Source organism: Mytilus trossulus, chromosome 10 (assembly GCF_036588685.1).
Source record: "Mytilus trossulus isolate FHL-02 chromosome 10, PNRI_Mtr1.1.1.hap1, whole genome shotgun sequence".
Lineage (NCBI taxonomy): Eukaryota > Metazoa > Mollusca > Bivalvia > Mytilida > Mytilidae > Mytilus > Mytilus trossulus.
In genome coordinates, this window is record NC_086382.1 from 38,178,700 (window position 1) to 38,196,478 (window position 17,779).

Consider the following 17,779-nt stretch of genomic DNA (forward strand, 5'->3'; position numbering starts at 1 on the left):
TCACATTTCCGGACTCACACCATGATATATTGTATATTTTTAGACACAATTATCTTTTTTGGTACCATTTGAATAGATCTACTAATTATAAAAATATCAAATTATTATTCGGACAATCACAAATTACTTATTTTGTTGAGATTTTCTTCTTAAAGGTTTTCTTACGAGGTCGGGATATATAGCCGCCTACTAGCAATTCACTTTTACCGCCTTTGGAATTTCTTAGAATGGTTTCGAAGGTAAACCTTTAGAAAAAAAGTGTTTTCTTGTAATAATTCAGTAAGAACATGATGTCATTGACAGTGCAACACGTTATCATTTTATTAATCAGTCTAACATTTTGTATTAAAAAGAAAGTATAAGTACGTAATCTGTGACGTCTTCAACGAAACTTTCCAGTTGACAGTTGTCACAAAAACGAAAGTAGAAGTAACATTTCTTGAAAATCCACTTGTCAGGAATTTGTAACATTGAAATCGATACACAATTGTTCTTAAAAAACTATGCACTTTAAAAAAAGGTATGTTCATTTTAATATTAAAACGTAATAAGGAAATTATTATGTAAACTAAATAACATAGGCATAATATTCATGTCATCTAATTGTATTGGCATTTGCCTATTGTTAGAACCCCCTTTTTGGGAATCCGAGTCAGTTTTGCCCATTCACGTTTGCACCCTATAAGTTTGCCCCTTTTCACTTTCGCACTCTACATGTTCCCACCCAAAGTCAGTTCGCACACTACATGATCCACAGGGGCTTGTTAAGTCTGACCCACTAAAATGGCGATCGCTATCCTATTATTTCATAGGATAGCGATCGCCATTGACAGTTAAACCTTGTCTGACCCACTAAACAAGCCCCTGTGCATGATCATGCCCAATTTTAATATTGGTTTTGTGTTTAATAACTTTGTAATCAAGTTTTGGCATTAGTGTATTCTTTTAGTATATTTGTTGTCATTGTCTGAAAATAATGTGAGACAACATCTTTTTTTTTGTGTTGAATAAATTTTAATCATGTTTTGGATAGTGTATTGTTAAAAAAAAAAATCCTTTTTAAATAAAGTGGGATTCTGTCCAACGTTTTATTTTGTGTTGAATAACTCTTAATCATGTTTTGGTTAGTGTATTGCTACAACTATGTTTCATTGACCTGTTTCAAAATATAGTGAGATTCTGACTACGTTTTTTTTTGTGTGTTGAATAAATTTTATCATGTTTTGGTTATAATAGTGTAATGCTATATCAGTCAGGGGACTTACTGAAATAAGTGATTTTTAAATCACTTATTTGAGTAACAAATTCAAGCTTTTGTCACAAATTGGGATTTTGTATTTTTTTTCAAAATTTAAAACACATAGATTTAAATAATATCTTTTAATTAGTAAAATTAAAAAATATAAACTTTTTGCTTCTTTTAAGTAGCAAGGTTTATGCCTTTGATGCTATAATTTAGCTGAAAATTCTATTTCAATTGAAAAAATGCTATAATAATGGCTTTACATAATAAACTGATACTTTCTTAAAAGATTTTTCACAGCAGTGGGAGTTTTTTCTTTGTGAAGTTCAAGGTTTCATCTTTCAAGATTATGTAATAAAATTCTACTGTTCGCGATAAAAATTCCACTGTTCGGGGGTGTTGAAATTAGTGGGGATTATTAAAAGAATGATACTTAAAGAAGTGATTTTTGGGAAGGAAATTGAGGTCTGATACGTAAACAAGTGATTTTTATGTCATTATCCTAGATTCAGATCACCTGAAATGACCTGGTCATCCTAGACAACACAGATGTTGGTTCTGATAAGTTTAGAAACATGATTAGTCCCTGGATCATTAGTATTCTATATTTTTATGATTAATTTGTACTTCTTAGATAGGTGTTTTTTAAAGAAAGACAACTCTAACTTCCAACCTTTATGGAAATAATGTTACTTGAATCACTGATTTAGAAAATCACTTGTTTAAGTAAGTCCCCTGACTGTATATTGTTTCAATGTTTTAGATGAAAGGGACCGAGCTGTTAAAACAATTATCTTTTGTGCTTTTCATTTAAAATCTTCAATGTTTTACTCGTACCAAGCTATAAATACAATCAGTATTTACACCAAAGCAATTTAAAACAAAATCATGATTTTCAAATTATTCAACTGGAATATAAATTAAAATCAGACACGAACGTGTAGAGTGCGAACGGACCTTGGGTGCCAACGTGTAGGGTGCGAAAGTGTATTGGTTGCAAACGGACCTGATAACCTTTTTTTGACAATCAATGCATTTGAATGGGGACATACAAGTATGGTTGGAACCCCCCTTTATCCTGGGTTGGGACCCTCCCCATTTTGAATGGCTGGATCGGCCCCTGAAGGTTGATGTTTGATGTTTTTATTTTTTTATTTATTGAAGATTGTACTTTTGATTCATCTAAATGTTACTCCAATATTAGGCATATTTCACTTACTTGCTGTCATTAATACCAAGTGCAATTTTTTTGTAGCATACTCAACTTTTACTTCATGTCATGGTTTACTAATAAAACTGATGAGACCTATCTACATTTTATGCTTAATAGGCTATTTGCCAATTCCCGTAATTGACCCTGTAATTAGAGATCCCTAAAAAATTTGTCTCCCTTGTGAGCATGATGGGGGACATAAATTTTTATTTACAATGGAAAGCTAGCAGAAAGTGCAAATCTACTTGTGAGTAATGTGATAAATTTATAAGGTTTTCAAATCTTTAAATAACATTAATTTGTTGTTAAACTATATACTTTTGACATCAGAAATTATTTTTCGGGAAAAATGAGTTAAACAGCTGTAACGTCACTTTCAATTCGTCATGCTTTGCATTGGCTAAAGCCAATTTTGTCCCGTATGGAACCAGCCTATGATTGACAAAGGGAAGTAATTTGTTTAAAAAGTGTGTAATAACAGAATCAAATCGGTAATTGGCAAATGGACTATTGGTCTGGTGTCATGTAAGGCTATATCTGCACCATTAGTTGCTAGTTCATGTTATTGTTGTTTACATACATGTTTTTGGATACCAGTTTCTTTTTTGTCGAGCCTTCGACTTTAGACGTAAAAGCGAGACTAAGCGATCCTACTTTCCGTCGGCGTCGTCGGCGGCGTCAACAAATATTCACTCTGTGGTTAAAGTTTTTGAAATTTTAATAACTTTCTTCAACTATACTGGATTTCTACCAAACTTGGACAGAAGCTTGTTTATGATCATAAGATAGTATCCAGAAGTAAATTTTGTAAAAATAAAATTCCATTTTTTCCGTATTTTACTATAAATGGACTTAGTTTTTTCTGCGGGGAAACAAAACATTCACTCTGTGGTTAAAGTTTTTAGAATTTTAATAACTTACTCCAACTATCCTGGGTTTGTACCAAACTTGGACAGAAGCTTGTTTATGATCATAAGATAATATCCCGAAGTAAATTTTGTAAAAATAAAATTCCATTTTTTCTGTATTTTACTTATAAATGGACTTAGATTTTTCTGCGGGGAAACATTAAATTCACTCTGTAGTTAAATTTTTTAGAATTTTAATAACTTTCTTAAACTATCCTGGGTTTGTACCAAACTTGGACAGAAGCTTGTTTATGATCATAAGATAGTATCCAGAAGTAAATTTTGTAAATAATTAAATCCATTTTTCCATATTTTACTTTTAAATGGACTTAGTTTTTCTGCGGGGAACCATTACATTCACTCTGTGGTTAAAGTTTTTAAAATTTTAATAACTTTCTTAAACTATCCTTGGTTTGTACAAAACTTGGACAGAAGCTTATTTATGATCATAAGATTGTATCCAGAAGTAAAGTTTGTAAAAAGATTACTCCGTTTTTTCTGTAATTTAGTTTTAAATGGACTTAGATTTTCTTACAATCATAAAATAGTAACAAGAGGAATATTTTTATTGATTTTTTTCCTCATTGTTGTTAAGCCTGAGATTTACAGCAAAAATAGGCGAGACACTGTGTTCCGCGGAACCCTTACAAATTTTTTCATAATATTATCATGATTAATATCAACTCTACATTGCTTTTCAACCTGGAAAATTTACAGGATGATAAAAGACTATCTTAAGATAAAAAAACCCAAACTATTTAAATAGGGGAATATCAAAAGGGTCCAATAAATGCTACATGGAGTCATTTTCACTGCTGACAATTTTAAAAAGAATTATGTTTTTTTTTGTTTTTTTTCAGTATTAAAAATAAAGGCATGATTTAAAACCATTTACAATGAAGTGTAAAAACAATGTTGATGGGGGAATTTGTGGAGAAGAAATCCCTCAGTCTTCAAAGTTTTGTCTGGCATGTGGTGGTAAAGTAGCCAGAGAAGATGACACCACTACTAAAGCTTGTCCTCATTGTTCATCTTTAATAACAAAGAGACAGAAATTCTGTTCTGGATGTGGATGGAGGATAGATCCCAGCATATTTTTGGCACCTAAAATTTTTTGCGCTGGGAAAGATGATGATGGAAATACATGTGGAGCAGAATTGATTCCTGGAGTTAAATTTTGTCCAGAATGTGGCAATGACCAGAGCAAGTTAAATGAACAAAATACAGGTAAAAATGTATTGACAGTCCCTGTATTTAATATTTTAGCAGTTAATTAGAGGTTCAGACTTTGAATATTGTATTGCCAGTTATTGCCACAATGTTAACTTCTGAATTTTTTTTACATAAGTTTATTCTTGGGTTGAATAATGTTTAAATGTTGTAAATTGCAGATAGCTTATGACATATTTGTATGTTAAATGATTTATTTTTGTATATTTTGACGTGACTATGGTGACATTATCTCATCTGACTACCACACTGTGCTGACATGGAAATGAAACTCAGCCATCAAACAGTTATCTATCTTTCATTACCAATCATTTTTAAGTATTTTATAAAATCAATTTGATTTTAGCTGCAAAAAGTGAATCTGAATCTGTTCCTGTAGAAAGACAAACAGAAGACTGTTCAAGGGTACATTATCTCCCAAACACAAGACGCTCCCCACAACAAAGTTCAGGATCTGGGTCATCAAGTCGATCAGATAGTCCTGATGCATGGAAACCTCCCGGTATGTTATCTTCCATGCCAGATTCAACAGAAGAGGACACAGTGGATAGTGACATGCAGAGAGTGGCTGGTGGTCCTCAACCTGGATTGTCAGAATGTCTTGATGACAGAGAAATGGCAGTACAGAATGAGGAGGGTCAAGGTGATACAGTCAGGAATGAGGGTAAGAAGGAATTTTACAATATGATTTGCTATTCATTTAAGTGATAATAAAGGGGTAAATTTTCATTGAGTGTGCACCTGCTCAAACATGTTTGAATCAGTATGGCTACATCATTCTCTTTTTAAGAACAGATCATGCTGATGTCTGAAAACGTTTTATATCGCCACTTATATATCATATGCTTGCATTCAGGTGTTATATAATATAGTTGCATTATTTGTGCAAATAAAGTAAGCCACTTCCAGCTACTTTAATTGACCCTACAAAATTGAGAAAAAAATACCCCTTTAAAATTGCAGTAATTTGTTTACACTTTAAAAGCATCTCACATGTATTACAAATGTATAGCTTAATAGATATATATTCAAAGGACATGAAGTAAAGTGAATCAATATTAAAACATTTTAAATCTGTCTATTTTCAGTATTTTATGGTAAATGATATTCTGGCAAAACAACAAACTGTCCTTGGATTTATATACTATCATATTTTTGCTTTGAAAATACTGCTATAATTATTCAAGTTTAAGGGTGTTTATGATGTACTTTATGAGATGAATTGAATAAAAATATCAATAAATATGTTTATTGTAGAAAATACCAAAGAAGCTGGATCACAGCTTCCAGCTAGTGCTTCAAATGAGCCTTCAGAGTCACCAGTTAACAATTTGGACAAGAACAATCAACAATCTGAAGCAATGGAAACTGATGAAACTCAAACTAAAGAAAAAACAACTCCTAAAAGTGACCATACATCTGAGGATAACATGAATGACCAATCTACTCAACCAGAATGTCCAACTCTAGGACCTTCTTTGTCAGAATCAGGTAATCCAATAACTTCTGATGAGCCAATGGAAGTCCCAGTATCAGAAACTGGTTTGACAAAAACTGAAACCAATGAAACAGAAAAACTAGTTACAACTCCCCCTGTGAATGAAGAAATTCCTCCTCATAGTTTTGTAGCTAATAGTATGGGTAATGCAGGTGCAAAAAATAAAGTACAGCAGCTAGCTCAAACTTTTGAGAAGAATGTCAATGTTAGAAGTCCAGAGAAAGTTAAAACACAAGCAACAGGATCTGAACATCAACAGGACCAAGATGTCAAGAATGGAAATGTTCCTCCAGACTCAGTGGTTTCAGAAAATGTTGATGAAACTGGAGATGCCAAACCACCAGCTTCAGAAGATGAAAAAGACTGTATGTATGATTTTAAAGTTAAACATTTACATTGTCTCTAATAAGACACAACAAATATTAGTTCATAGGGTTTCCTATTTACGTCCATAATTTTCACATTTACAATCTTGTGTTTTTCTAAACATTTCTTAACATTATCTTTACACCAGCATGTCAATTGTTGTAACTGCTTTCATATTCTATTAGAATATAATGCGAATTGAGCATAACCATATTAGTTTTTCATTTCCTTGTTCATTAAGTTCTATTAAATTACAAACGTAAAACAAAAAACGTAATTCCTCAAATTTTATGACAAAAAATTATATGTAAATAGCAAATATATCAAATAATTTTATATTCATTCGTAGATAACATCAATAACATGCATACCATAGCTAAAACAACCAATTATTTGAATCTGGAGTTATCTTGAATTCTTGAAAAATTTTCATTTATTGTTTAGTTTTCATAATATATCTCTTATCTATTTTCCAGAATTCAAAATGATTCCAGATTCAAATAATTTCTTGTTTGACATGTAAAGAGCTAACCAAAGCCAAAAAAAACAACCTATATATTTTTCTGATATTATATTTTTGAAAGAATTAGAAATGTGTACTATGAAGTATAAGAAAAGCTTTAAAGAGGTTACACTAATGTTCAGTTTGAATATTTTCAAAAGAATTTAAATGTGTACCAATTTTAGTTCATTAACCATGTTAACATCTGTTTACCAATAAATTTTAGGGAAGAATTCCCCACTTCCTGATTCTTCCAGTAGTGATGATGATGAAGATGGAGAAGAAGAAGAAGAAGATGCAGACAAAGAAGACATAGGAGAAGGAGAAGAAGAAGAAGACACAAAACCAGATCCATCTGTCAAATCAAAACATAAGAAGAAGGGGAGGAAACGAAGAAAATTGGAGGAAGAAAAGAAGAGAGACAGAAAAAAGCGTAAAGAAGAGAAAAACAAGGCTGAAACTGATGGGACATCTGACATTTCAAAGAAACAAGACAAAAAAGAAAAGAAAGGTAAAACACAGTCTAAAGAGGAGAAAGATGAGGAAATGAAACAGTTAGCAGCAAATGAAGAAACCAGAGTGGGTGATAAAGATAGAAAAAATCAAACAAATAAGTCTACTGTTGCAGAAAAAATTCAAGTAAGACATAACTCGGGGTAAGATGGTAAGATCATTTTTATTTCAATATAGTTTAATTCTGGATGTAACACGTCTTCTGATTGGCTTTACAGCATATAATTTTTTATCAATTCACTTTGGAATAACAGAAATTTCATTATGTAGTAGACCCAAAAACTGTTTTGACTTAAATATTAGGTTTGCATGTCCCTCATGCAGAGTTAATCTGACCTTGATCTGATTGTTATGATTCAGGGAGTTAATGTCAAGTTTTGTTGTTATTTCCATTTTTCAGATACTTTTATTAGCAATATCTTAACTTTATTGTGTGGAAACATGAATAAAAATGTATCTGCAGCATGCTTCCTGTTTATAAATTCCATATCCCTTTGTAAGTTTGATACATTGAACTTGACCTCAGATTTTATAACATTTTTTATTCAGTCTAGTAGGTCAACATTTTCAAGTAAAATGCGTTTAAAAAAAGCTTTTGTTTTAATTTTCAGAAATCAACAGAAACTGCTTCAACCAGCACACAAGCATCAGGGCAATCATATGCCAGTGTGACTGCTAACAAGTAAGGCATTTAAATTATTTTAATTCCATTAGTATAAATGAGGCTATGCAAATAAAAGCATGGTTACCACTCTACCTAGATTAATCGTGTCAATTCCACACAAAATAAATGCTCTTGAAATTTGCAGAAATAGCTAAAATTCTTGAAAAAATATATTGTATTTAAAAAAAAGTCTATATGATACACCCTCATGCATCTTTCCACTCAATTTACATTAAAGCTATTTTCATCTTCTGATATCTCACTCTTCACCTTATAGAATCATTATTATACTATTTTCGTTGGTTCTAATTTTTGTGTATTAAGGAAAACTCATTATTTGGATATTTGATTTCATGGTTTTGGCGAAGTCTGAATACATTCATATAGAAAATTTGTAATTCATTGGAACATTCAAATTTGTGCTCTCCCTTGTTCAACCCATTAATTGGTTTGGGCAATTATGCGGTTGGAACTTGAGGGCTTAAAAGGTTTTCCTTCAGTTGATTCTTTGGCAATTCAGTTGAAGGGAAACATTTATGGCATGAATCTGTACGCAATAGCATTCTGCAATTTGATTAGCAGTTGACGTTGACGCCATAAACATGTCTGGAAAATGATGTTGCGTTATCAACTTGGTGTTGATGTTCTTCATAACCATTGTGTATGAGTTTCATAAAATACAATTAATATTATATGAATCTACAGTATAATGATTACTACTTTCTTATTTTCATTGCAGTGCTACATCAGGCAAAGGGTCAAACCAGAAAGGGAAACAGTTTGTAGATATTTACTTTCATTGTATTGTTGCTGCAAACTTAATATCAAGTTTTGAGAGAGACAAATTATTTGTTGTTTTTGAAGATACAACACTTGGTGGATGGAAATCAAGAAAATATCAAATGAAAGGTCTCAGGTAAAAGTTTTATAGTAATTCTCTTTTTATTTAAAAAAAATATTAAATGCAGTTAAAGTTGTTTTATTAACAGCCACAAAGGTACAATGTAAAATAATTATCTATGATACTGTGGGAAACTGCTTTTCTTTACAACCTTGAACCAATAGGGAAGGTGGTGGAAAAGTCCACTCAAAATTCACATTTTTACAGCTTGTACATTGCAAAAAAAAGGGAGACAACTTCAGTGTCACAACAAGCCAACTAGTAGATGGCCCAAGACCACAATTAATGACCCTGCTTTTTCGTTGTCCACGAATATAGTTCCTTTTAATTAGAGTGTATTTTTCCTTATTTTTTTTCTTTCCCTTCCTCACTCATTTCTTAGATTTTTTTGGGTAGAAATGAAAGAAGAGAGGTGAAATAATTTTTTGGATGTTGTATTTAAACTGATTTTGATATGGAATGTGTGATTAGGCCAAGTGCAAAAAGGTAATATGACAGTTTTCGGAACATCTCTTGACTTTTCAAAAGGGGTATCAATGTGTATTGGCTAAATTTGTAAAAGTGATTGGTTCAATCTCTCTGAATTTTGAATATATATTTGGACTAGGACTATACATTACACACACAAAAAAATTTGACAAAAGTGCACGGTGCAATTTTTTTAATGATGCCAAATGTTATAAAGAAATGATAGAGGAATTAATTGTGGTCTGTGGCCAGATTTTATCTAAATAGATTTTTTTTATTACCACTCAATGCCAAATGTTATGAAACTTAAAAACAATGCTTATTACCTCCAAACTCAGATAGAATTGGCGTCACTTAAGAATGGAAAAAATTGTTAAATTTGCTGTTTCTGCACTTCAACTTTAGAAATCCTCAACATAGTGTTATAACCATCAAACACAGATCAGGTTGAATGTTGATGGCATCACTGTTGCAGTTCTTGAACTATGTCCTTTTATAAAGTCATATGCAATCAAAGGCATCCCATTTATTTGTATTTTTTCATATTTTGAAATGCAGCAGAATATTAAATGGTAATCAATCAATTGATAATTTAATTCATTCCTTAATCCTGATGTTAATTTTTGACTGTATCAAATTTCAGAGTCTTAAAGGATGATTCTGTTGAATTTTCTGGGGTTGTTGCTATGCCAAAGGGACAAGTGTACCGTAGACAAAACTACAATTATGTCATTACACATGGACAGACTGAAACATGGGAGTTTGTTTATTACTCTGGTGGACTCTCAGGAAATTCATTGTATAGAACTTTAAATATAAACGGCAAGGATTTGAAAAAAGGTAAGTACTTTAGTCAAAGACATCATTTGTGTGATCATTCACCTTTCATTTTCAAGTATTTCCTCTTTCAAAATAATTGCTTTATACTGATTTGTCATTGACAGGGGTGGTTCCATTTTAAGTCATATGATTATATAATCACTTTAGTATTACATATAATAACCTATATTTATACTGGTCATATATGAAATTGAAGTCACTTTTTTCTCTGGAACTACAAATCTAAGTTTTTAAATTTGGAATATTATGTGATGTGTTTTTTTTTTGTTGTTTTTTTTTTTTTTTACATCTAACACTTTTAAATAACTTGTTTACTAAACACTTACAGAGGGGTTGTCATTAGTTAGCAATAGCTCACAGTTCAACTTCTTTTTCATATTTTAGGTGTATATCACAGATATGATGGAGTAGTGAGAGACAATCCAACAAAGAATAAAGGACTACTACAGCAGTTTAAAGAATTCTTTATTGGGGATGAATACAAGAAGATTTTATACAGAGATGCTGAGCATGCCAGTTTGACATTCCTACCCCACTGGCAAATTACATCTCTCAGTGCTGATGGAATCAATGGAGAAGAAATTATAAACCATGTCAACTTTGTTGTTGATGGATTGAGAGAAACATATTGCAGATTAGCTGGTTTGTGGCATGGTTCAGACTTTGACAAAGTGGTAGCAACTGTAAGTAGTTAATTTACGATCTATTTTTATGCCCCTGCAACTGAAAGATGGGGGTCATATTGTTTTACCCTGTCTATCTGTCTATCCTTCCATCTTTCTGTCCGTCCAATTATGTGTATATAGTTATTCCGCATAACTCCTACAGTTTGCATGCTAGGAAGTTTCACTTTTCTGGCTGTTTGAACATATGTTGAAGGTGTTCATGTGGTCAGGGTTTTGATTTTGATTTATATTTGCTCTTTTGGGAGATAGTTTAACTTTGTCTTTTTTTGGAGTATTTACTTTTATAAGAGGTCCTCCTACGGTGAACCATAAACCTATGTGCTAACATGCTCAACTTTGTGTACTTAAAAATAAAACTTTGCATCTGCAGGGGCATTATTTGTATCTCCCAGTCACAATAATATCTCAAATTAAGTCTCTCATTGACTTTGTTATAATACAGTAACTTCAGAGTGGAGTGCAGGGGCATCACTTTGTCTAGTTTTGACTGACTTTTCATGTGGCATAGAGTGCTAGACTTATGTGTGTTCTAATTTATGAGACAGAGGGTGGGTATGTTTGGATGTGAAGGTTTCAATAGCTGTGTCACATATTACATAAAAGTTTGATTAAGACTAATATATAATAATTGCTTGTAATAATTCCATGATATTGGGTGTGCAGTATATTTAAAGTAGTAGGGAAGGGGACCCATAATGAAATGGTAAAGTAAACAGTATTCAAATGATACCTTTTGCTCAAGCACTGAGAGACTACATATGCATACTTTTTATCTATCACATCATTTTATAAGTACCCATGTTTTGTTTAGTAAATGGTTTGATTGCATGATAAAATTGTATTACTTAAAACTTTGAGATGGTTTTTAATTTTGATTTTGCCGCATATACATGATATAGGTTGGAGACAAATATATATAAGAGTAAATCAAATTGAAATCTTGTTCTAGGAATTTAAATAATTAAACTACTTTTTAATGTGTTTTTTTTCAGATACTGCAACCATCACTCCTTAGGATTCTTGTTGTGCTTCGAAACAGGGAAGGTCTTGAAAATGAGGCAAAGCTATTGAATTTAGTAACTGGTATAACTATTGCATATCTGTCAACAGAATATAACATAAACTTGGAAAATTGGGGAACAAATGTTTTATGTGAAGTGTTACTGCCCTTGATTGATTTCCAGAAACAGCACCCATACAATCTTGAAGGACTGCAGTCATTTTTTCCAAACACAATGAAGTAAGTTTAACTGAAACTTAGAATTTCATTTGAATTATAAACATTAGTTTGTTAAAGTAAACCAATACCTTATGTTGGCTAAAAAGCACTATGCCATTCCTGGAAAAGATTTTTAGAAATTTCAAAGTAAATAATATGCCATTGATTAGGCAAAAACAATTTGACTGCTACATAGTAATCAAGCCTGTTACTTTTGCTCACCCAAAAGCCAAATATAAAAATGTAATAGAGATATACAATGGGAAAAATTTGATAGAAAAATAACAACAGATATCAATTAACCTTTTTTTCAGAATTGCCGCTGAAGGAGTACTGAATCTATCAAGGCGTATTGCTGCCTCAACCTCTAATCCTTTATGGACATACTGTATACCAGTGATACATTTCTTGCAAGGCAAATGTATTCCATTTGAACAAACTCCAACCAAAGTGAATCATAATGATGTTAGGCCAGAATGGTGGGGAACTGTTGAATACAAGAATGATATTGATTATTTTAAAGCAAAATCAGTGCCTTGGGAAAGGTATGATACATTGAAATAAAAAATAACGAGTAGTACAGTAAAAATTAATTGTTCCCTTGATATAACTTGCAATGATTGCTGATCAGGGTTCCAGGAACATATTATGTGATACTGTAACAAGATCTACTGGACAATTTACATATATACTAGCTTAAAAATCAGACTCGGCATCCTAAGAAAATTACTTTTTGAACTATCTGAGGCTAAAGGCTTTCAAATTCATGTTCACCGATTTGAATAAAATTTTGATTAATAACATACTAACACAAATATATAACAGATATAGCAGATAATGGGATATTTTTTATTTCATTTACAATAAGATGGACAAACCCTTTGAAAATAGATACAATGTTTAAAGGCCAGGCTTTAGTATCATATCTTTTAGTGAATACTTTTTTCTCTAATGTCGGCCTAATTTCTGATTGCTATATTTTCAGCTCACCAGCTATGGTCCTAAAGGCTCTTAATCCTTATTTCACAATGGATTACCTTTTGCCAAGGTCGTTTATGACTACATTGAAGTTAGAACAGATACCAGACATTGCTAGGAGTGGATGCTTTCAATCTGACATAATTTTAGCAGCGATATCATACTATGCAAAAATGACTTCAACAAGTTGGACAACAGAGACAAGAGATGTAATTTTTGTGTAAAATAGTTATTACGTCCCTTTTCTATTCCTTTTAGAATAAACTAATTTGATAATAATGTTCAAATTTGTGGCAACAGTAGTTTATGATGTTCAAACACCTCTAAAGAAAAGTGTTCATAAAATTATGTCTATTGATTTTTATTTTTTGCTGTGATTTCAGACATATTTGTCATAATTTTAATATTGCAAAATTTGAGATTTCACAGAAATGAACATCTGCATTTTCAATTAAAATTTTTAAAGCATTATTTGTATGCTGTATTTCCTGAAATAGAAAATTGTTAAATGTTATAGAAATACTTGAGATATCATATTGAAATTTGATCACAATTAAAGTATATTTTTTTGTCCAAAGGAAAAAAATATCTACATTGTATTTAAAAAGTAATTCTTTCTTTATTTTGTCATATTTGATTTTCACTGTTAACTTCTTTCATTTCTTTCTTGTAGAAAATTTTAACAGAGCTGTTCAAACAAGTTATAATTCAAAATACGGCAGATGAGACTAAAGCAATGTATGTTTATAGTTCATGTATAGTCGTTATAATTCACTTAAGGAGGCTCGCGGGTACAAGATTTTCCGAAAAAAATTTAACTTTCATTTTTCTTTACAAATTTTATTTATTACCTTAAGTAGTTGTTACTTTATCATATGATTCAAACATTATTCCAAAAAATTAATTCTTGTTAGCCCCAGGTGACTTTTAAAATGTTGATATCATTAAAAAAGCTCCAAATTATCTCCCTTTGGTGCAAAAATGCAATTTTTTGGCTTTGAAATAGAAATATCTTTTTTAACTCATCGGTAACCTATATTTATACCCCCGCTTTCACAAAAGGGGGGTATACTGTTTTACCTCTGTCTGTCGGTCCGTCCGTCAGTCAGTCCGTCCCATGAAACTTTCGTCACATTTTTCTCAGGAACTACACATCCACCCTTTTTGTAATTTGGTATCAACATTTATATATGTCAGCCATACCGTGCGTTTTCAGATTCATCATTCATTGACTTCCTGTTTATCGAACACTTGTATGATTTTACACATGATAGCCAAGTTGAAAATTTTCGTCACATTTTTCTCAGGAACTACAATACAAGGATTTCTGAAATTTGGTTTCAGGATTTATATCAGTCAGCAATACTGTGTGATGCGTTTTCAGATTCATCACTCGACAACTTCCTGTTTACCGAACACTTGCATATTTTTACACTATTAATATTATCCACTTGCGGCAGGGGTATCATCAGTGAGCAGTAGCTCGCAGTTTCACTTGTTTTTGGTGGAAGAAGACGTCAAGTCTTCTGAAGACCTTAGGGGCTGACCATTGAGCCTCTGTATGCTGCATTCGTTTCTGTGTATTACAATTTCATAACAACTTAAGATTCCTGAAACCGATTTTAACACATGATTAAGCATCTGAATCATTTAATTTGTAAATTAGGATTGAAAAACAATCACTATCGTAAATATGACCCTTTTATTTATGTAAATTATTAGATTTCATCTCATCCACATGAACGTTATTTGTTTACTTGTAACCGGATGTTTTTACTGTAGATATTTGTATTACGCATGCGTGAATTTGGTATCGGGACAACTCGCCCTGTTAACAAGTTCGCCCTTGAAGTTACGAATTTGCAATCCTGTAGACAAGAAGATTTTGTTTTTTTATAAATAAAAAGGATCTATTTCTTATTTAATTGTTGTCTTTATTCATTGTTTTTCTTTGTCATGTGAATTAGATGCCCTTCTACTTCAAATGGTTTGAATTCATTTATAAAATTATTCAAGACTCAGTTGACAAGAGCACGTTGCTGTTTGGAGAATTTGATTAAACTCTAAATGCTCATAGAAAAAGAAATATAATTGAAATTGAATGTACCTTCTTCTGAATAATTTATTGCAATAGAAATATAAATCCCCTTTGACAAGAGAAATCTGACTTTTGTCAGAAATATTGTTTTCACATGTGCAAAGGTAATCACGTGTTGCGGCCATATTGGTTTGTTTACAACTATGTGAAGAAGCCTTTAGAACCATGACCTAAACATAAATAATTTCTGAAAGCGTAAACTTTAAGCAACACTATTTTATCAATCATGAATATTTTCATAAATTTAAATTTGATTATTCAAAGAAATAAAATTAAAACAATTACGATTTTAGATTAGAGATTCTATACAGACATGCTTTGATCTATTTATAGCCAAATTAGTTTACCTGTGTGAAAATGTAAATAATTTGTTTACTAAACAAGTAAAGACAAACTATGGATGGAAGATAATAATTAACATAAATACTTCAGGACATTTGATTGATTTTAATAAATATAGGATTTAAAAACTGCAAGTGGAAACAAAGGAGTAGGTCCGGTAAGGACTCGTTTTGGCCTCAAATTTCAGTTTCATCTGACGAAAGATTTTGACTACTTTTTAAACACTTAAATGTCTATTTCACTTGATTCAATTAGTTTTTGTGAAAGATTTTAACTAATTTAGTCATCAAAAACGATCTGATTCAAGCTCAAATATGAAAAATCTCAAATATTAAAAAAAACGTCACTTTACAGATGGTTTTTGTCAAAAATGAAAGTGGCCGCATCCGTGTTCATCCACAACCTTTATGTTATGTTATGTATTATCATAAAATACAATTTACATTTCAATATTAGGGATGACCACGAATACGGCCACTTTCGTTTTACACGGAAACCGTCTAAAATTTAACTAAAATGATAGAATTTTGAAGATTTCAGTAATTTAGCATGACTTAATGGTGCTACAACCCGATATATGTGCATTGTATTGTCAAAAACAGCTCATATTTATGTAGAAGAAGCATTCAACTGTCCAATAAATAACTAAAAGTTTACATTTTAACAATTTGGTAAAACTGTTATATTTTGGGGCCAAAAAGGGGTCTTACCGGACCTACTCCTTAATCATTAGCTACATAAAAAGCTGATAATTTTTTTCGCAAACATCGTGATGATGTTATTGATAAAAATCACTCAATCAATCCTCCAGCCCTTTCACATATTAAGCAATAGATCTACTTATTATTGTAGAATATTCAATGAATATACATTCATCCGACGTCTAATTGAATATATAGGGTAATCAGATATTTTTAGCTGACAATTTGGGTATCCCATTGGCAGGAGTCTACTGTACTACCATAAACATGATAAAGATAGTAAATAGTATTTTTTTTCACTAATTTATTGACAATTTATTGACATAATACTGGTTGTAACATATTTTATTTTTGTATTCAGGTTGGGACCATAAATTATGAGTGGTGTCCTTTAAATGAGGGACTATCCCTTAAACAAGGGGTCATTTTACTGTTGAAAAAAATAAAGAACATTTTTAAGATTTTTATTAAACTCAAAAGTGGGAAAATTCATTATATTTGGAACAATCTTTCTAAACGAGGGGTCAAATTAATAAAGAAGATATAAGTTTAGAAACAACAGAAAATTCTTTTGACATGTGTTGACCATTCAGTACTTAATAGATGCTTAGTTCTTGGGGAAAAGTTTCATCAAATAATATGAATATAAATGACTTTTTTTGTGCTCATTTTTACAGTGGGTTGTAATGATCTTCCAGTAAGGTTACCCCTCATTTGGAGTGTTGTTCCCAACCTGTTAAAGGTCCATCTTTGTGCATAATTCAAAATTGGAAATTTCAACAAGCATCTAATATTTTTACTCTAGAAAATAAACCCTGGTCTGCTAGCTACATGTATATCTTTTCTACCGATTTAATAACTAGAATCATGCAAACAGACTTAAGAAAAAGGCATGTAAGTTCATCATACAAAGATGACACTTTTTCTAGACAATCCAGATCGTGCAAAATACTTTTCTAAAAATTGTAACCTTTAAAATTGTTGTTGTGCAGTAAAAACCCATATGGGAACTTTCAAAAGTTGGCGGGTATGTAACAAGTCTTACTATTTTTATGCTCTATTTATGGGCATTATGTTTTCTAGTCTGTCTGTCCGTCCTGCTTCTGGTTATAAAGTTTATGGTCGAGGTAGTTTTTGATGAAGTTGAAATCCAATCAACTTGAAACTTAGTACACATGTGTTCCTTATGATATGATCTTCTTAATTTTACTGCCAAATTAAAGATTTTACCTAATTTTCATAGTCCACTGAACATAGAAAATGATTGTACAGATGGGAAATTCATGTACTTATCACCTTTTCTTGTTTGAAGAAAAAAAAAGTACACCATAACGATAATGGAAAAAAGCAGCCTGGGTTAGTGGGGCTGCTTTTATGGTAATTCAAGTTACCTTTTATTCACCTTCTTC

General features: G+C 31.5%; 1 protein-coding gene across 1 annotated transcript in view; it reads left to right on the forward strand.

Annotated features, from left to right (window-relative positions):
* Window positions 1-208: 208 nt before the first annotated feature.
* LOC134687879 (E3 ubiquitin-protein ligase rnf213-alpha-like) overlaps window positions 209-17,779 on the forward strand; it is a 144,354-nt gene continuing 126,783 nt past the window's right edge. Inside the window, exons 1-13 of the mRNA XM_063548337.1 lie at window positions 209-239; window positions 4,225-4,591; window positions 4,941-5,258; window positions 5,852-6,457; window positions 7,187-7,599; window positions 8,085-8,155; window positions 8,877-9,053; window positions 10,150-10,346; window positions 10,731-11,029; window positions 12,025-12,272; window positions 12,566-12,796; window positions 13,237-13,438; window positions 13,903-13,967. Coding sequence (XP_063404407.1) covers window positions 4,261-4,591; window positions 4,941-5,258; window positions 5,852-6,457; window positions 7,187-7,599; window positions 8,085-8,155; window positions 8,877-9,053; window positions 10,150-10,346; window positions 10,731-11,029; window positions 12,025-12,272; window positions 12,566-12,796; window positions 13,237-13,438; window positions 13,903-13,967 — 3,158 coding nt within the window. The 5' untranslated portion in view covers window positions 209-239; window positions 4,225-4,260. The remainder of the gene's footprint in view (window positions 240-4,224; window positions 4,592-4,940; window positions 5,259-5,851; window positions 6,458-7,186; window positions 7,600-8,084; window positions 8,156-8,876; window positions 9,054-10,149; window positions 10,347-10,730; window positions 11,030-12,024; window positions 12,273-12,565; window positions 12,797-13,236; window positions 13,439-13,902; window positions 13,968-17,779) is intronic.